Here is a 3,974-nt window from a genome sequence, read left to right as displayed (position 1 = left end):
GACGAGCGGATGTGGAGAGGACCCATCAGCCAAAGACCGGAAGGGCAAAGTCAGTTTAGTCGGGGAGGTGATGACAGACAGTGGGAGAGTTTCAGGAGGAAACTGGAAGAAAAGAAGCTTGTCAAAGTCTCCTATTCAGATGTCATTTTAAACAGAAACTGAGGATTTCTGAAAGAAAAGAGAAGACCAGGATCTAGCTTCTGACCATCAGGACTTCTTTCTGTTCCTGACTCAGAAAAGACGTGGTCTGTAACATCTTCCTGGGAATCTGTGGGCTACAAATCTATATTCCGGACACTCTCTAGAGCAAACCGTGACAAAAACCCAGGCCACAAAATCCTGACAAGCCTGAGGTAATCTTCTCAAAGGAGGCTAGTACTTCCTAGTCTACCACAGGTGGCTGCTGTTTCCTATCCACTTCTGGTCTCACCTGCCCTTTTGTCACCAACCTGCAGTCCTCTGCCCCACACTCCCACTGCTCCCCTCCATCACAGTAATTTTTACTGCATCCCTAATACCCTGCCCCATGACATATAAACCACTCTACATTCTCACTCTCTTTCCCTGTTTCTTTCTTACAAGACAGATACACACTCACACTCACTCACACTCACACACACACCTACTTATCTTCTGCAACTTCAAAATAATGGGACTCACACAAAGCCACAGAACTGCCTTAAAACACAAATAACAACAAAGGTCCAAGTTATGTATGTATCTGATTAATCAACAGCAAGTATAGATGAGACCCACTTTCGGGATAAGCAGCGGAGATAAAAACAGGTAAAAGCTGAGAGCCTGAAGAGAGAAGTATGAGCACTGAGATGGAGAAGCCAGAGACACAGACGTGAAACTTAAAGACTGCACGCTACTGTCTAGGCTCAGTTCAGACAACCTTCAACTGAGCACCGAGCAGACGGACAGAAAAGATTTAGAACGAATGGCTGTAACGACAGTTCTGTTCCAAGAATGGTTTAAGTTCTCTTAAAAATACCACGAACTTTCAATTTGTAATTAAAATACAATTGCCAAATTTTCCAGGCTACGTATACATACATAACTTGTCTGAGTTATACAGAGCATCTTTCGGTGTTACAGTGCTCCATTCCAGCAAGTCTAATAATGCAAAAATTTACATAAAACATAAATTGAAGGTGAAAGTTTGCTTTAAAAAGGATTTGCATGAGACTTTTCCCAGATGATGTAAATTACTTACCATTTAAAAGATCACAAGTAGGATTCAATTCAAAATGTGATTTGCACACAATATGTTCGTTACAAAGTGCACTCACTAATTGCTCTTACTCAGAAATGAGAAACTGAAAATATACACCTTTCTCCCTTTATAAGCCAAATGTTTATTTTCTCCAGAGTTTTTGTTCTCTATGATTAACCCAGTAAGAGCAACCAATCCTGACAGATTGTTTGATATTTATCTAAAGCACAATTTGATGAAACTTTTGCCTAAATGATTTTTAGAAATCATAATTATGTATTTATTAAGTATAAGGTAAAGAAAAGCCAAAGACAAATCAAGATTTAAACAGCACAGAGGAAGCTGTCTTCGAGAAATTCAACTGGTTAGACTACAACGGTGGTTAGATTTTGCAAAAAGGATTAACGTTTACGTTCTTGCCAACTTAGTCTTTCCGGGGATGAGCCAAGGCAACAATAGCTCACCACACTACATCTGAGTTTTACTATTTTATCATATTGCAATATAGTGAAGCCTCTGAGAAAAAGGGAGTGACAGCAGAGTCAAATACTCACCAGTGTTTTGGTGTAACCTGGCTCAGACTGATAACTTCATCGAGGATTTCATTTTTAGCTTTTTCAAATAGTTCATTCTAGGAATACAGATACAAGTAAGCAAGACTTGCATAGGATAGTAAGTTTATCCGCCATAATTTTCAGAGATAACCAGAATGAAGGCCTTTGACGGGCTAGTAGGCTGAGTTTAGATTTGACCCATGAACATCAAATACTGCTCTTCTAGCCTCTTCTAGGAATGCCAATATCCAGGTAAGTACAGAGGAGCTGACTCAAAAGGTCTACCTTACTTGTTCAATTTTAAATGCTGTTTTTCACACAATATTTGCACATGTAACATTTTCACATGATGTTATGTGAAAGCATCAAAGCATACATTTTAGTATATTAGTAACTTAGTAAATCGATGCTGTGCTTTACAACTTAGAATCAATGAAAAACAATTATTTAGTTTCCGCTGAATTAGAGTTCTTCACAATAAAGGTTGAAAAGGTAAAAAGTTGATTTATCATTAAAAACATTTTAGATTACATAAATATATTAATTCCGTAAGACCTTTAAAGAATATTCTTCACTTTCTCAGAAACATTTTAAACACTTGTTTTGGTATCCTAGGATCCCTAATTATTTTTCACTGTTATGTAATAAATAATTTAAATTACTGCAGAAGAGCTAACTGCTCTATGAAGTGTATTCTTGCAGCTCTAACTTGGTGGTCATGATTAAAACCTAAGCCCTAAGCAATTTAACTTACCAGCTTTCACTCATCAACATAAATCTTGTTAGAACACACATTAAATTAAGATATACACAAAACACGCAAGGAACACAAACATTACCCGGTCAAGTTCTCGCAGGCGAGGGTAGTTATTCTTCCACTCCGTTTCAAGGTTAAAGCGTGTTGCTGAGGAAGGAGGAAGAATATTCCAGTTTGATGAGTCTCTTGTTTCCAGATACGGTGGATAAAGGCTATCCCACATATCTTCTGTATTAACCAAATTTCTGAGGGTGTACCTATGCCCCCTTAATAGTCTGGGTTGTCAGCATTCAGAGTTTCGTTATTTCAACAGCTTTCCAATCTCTTTGACTCTAGTTTCTCCGTTTTCAATCACAAAACAGACAGCTGAGGCAGTTTAGCACAGCTGCTGAAAGCACAAACTCCAGAGTTGTACCATTACGATTCAAATCCTGGGCCTATGATCTATTTGCTGTGTGACCCTGGGTAAGTTACTCGGTGCCTCTGTTTCCTCTTCTGTAAATTCAAATAATAATACTTACAAAGTTGCTGAGGGGCTACATGGGACCAACAGGATTCCCATATAGGAAAAGGAAGGACAATATATTCTCAGCAGGTGAAACTATGGTAGCGAAGACATGGAGCAGGGAGGTGTGAGATTCAGGAAACAGTACAATGTGGGTGAAGCACAGGGTGCTCTGCTCCCCGACCATTTCCTCTCTCTCCCCCGCATAAAAGGGGGAAATTCAAGTTTTCTAGTTTAATAAGCTCTTTCTCCCAAACACTACTGTAAACTTACCTAATATGTTCAACCTCTAATGTCCTGCTAGCAGTGTATACTGTGAAAGGAAAAATCCTGTTCTTGTACAACTATTGAAGATTCGCACTTTCTCCACTGTCGCATACCATCTAACAGTAAATGAACTAAGAAGGCACTGTTAAAGAGACTAAAGAATCTGATGGATGCTAAAGATTGCTGGCTCATAAAAGACCCAAATTTGTTTATTTAAAAAATCCAACTTACCTTTGAAACTATCAGCTTGTTGTTCAACTGACTCTCGTACCATCTTCCAAAAGCAGTCTGAGACAGCAAGGCTCAAATTTCTTGTAGTCACCTGGTGTGCCTTTAGCATGCTTGTCCTACAGAAAAATACCAAAAACTAAAATGTTTTAAAATGGCAAAAGACAATAATATCATCTTAGCAAGTTTGAGAATGTGTTTGTTATGACGAGAACAGCCACTTACACATTTTATAGCTAACAGAACTTTCCGTGACGAAGACATTGTTCTATATTTGCGCTGTCCAGCCTAGTAGCTATTAGACACATTTCACGTGGCTAGTTAGGCTGAGAAACTGAATTTTTACTTTGATTTTACTAATTTAAACAACCACACAGGGTTAGTGACTGCTACACTGGAAAGCACAGTTCTACCCTCTTGTCAGCTCCTTTCCTAACAGAGAAT

The 3,974-nt window shown here is 38.7% G+C and overlaps 1 protein-coding gene across 1 annotated transcript in view; it reads right to left on the bottom strand.

Annotated features, from left to right (window-relative positions):
* The window catches only part of OPA1 (OPA1 mitochondrial dynamin like GTPase), a 97,260-nt gene that overhangs the window by 40,878 nt on the left and 52,408 nt on the right, over positions 1–3,974 (bottom strand). The window contains 3 exon segments of the mRNA XM_023728674.1: positions 1,774–1,850; positions 2,613–2,677; positions 3,534–3,649. Of these exon segments, the coding sequence (XP_023584442.1) occupies positions 1,774–1,850; positions 2,613–2,677; positions 3,534–3,649 (258 nt within the window).

The sequence above is a fragment of the Trichechus manatus genome, unplaced genomic scaffold, assembly GCF_000243295.1.
Source record: "Trichechus manatus latirostris isolate Lorelei unplaced genomic scaffold, TriManLat1.0 scaffold00026, whole genome shotgun sequence".
In the NCBI taxonomy this organism is placed as follows: domain Eukaryota; kingdom Metazoa; phylum Chordata; class Mammalia; order Sirenia; family Trichechidae; genus Trichechus; species Trichechus manatus.
The sequence above is the reverse complement of the archived record's forward strand: the minus strand, read 5'-3'. Positions and strand labels throughout refer to the sequence as shown.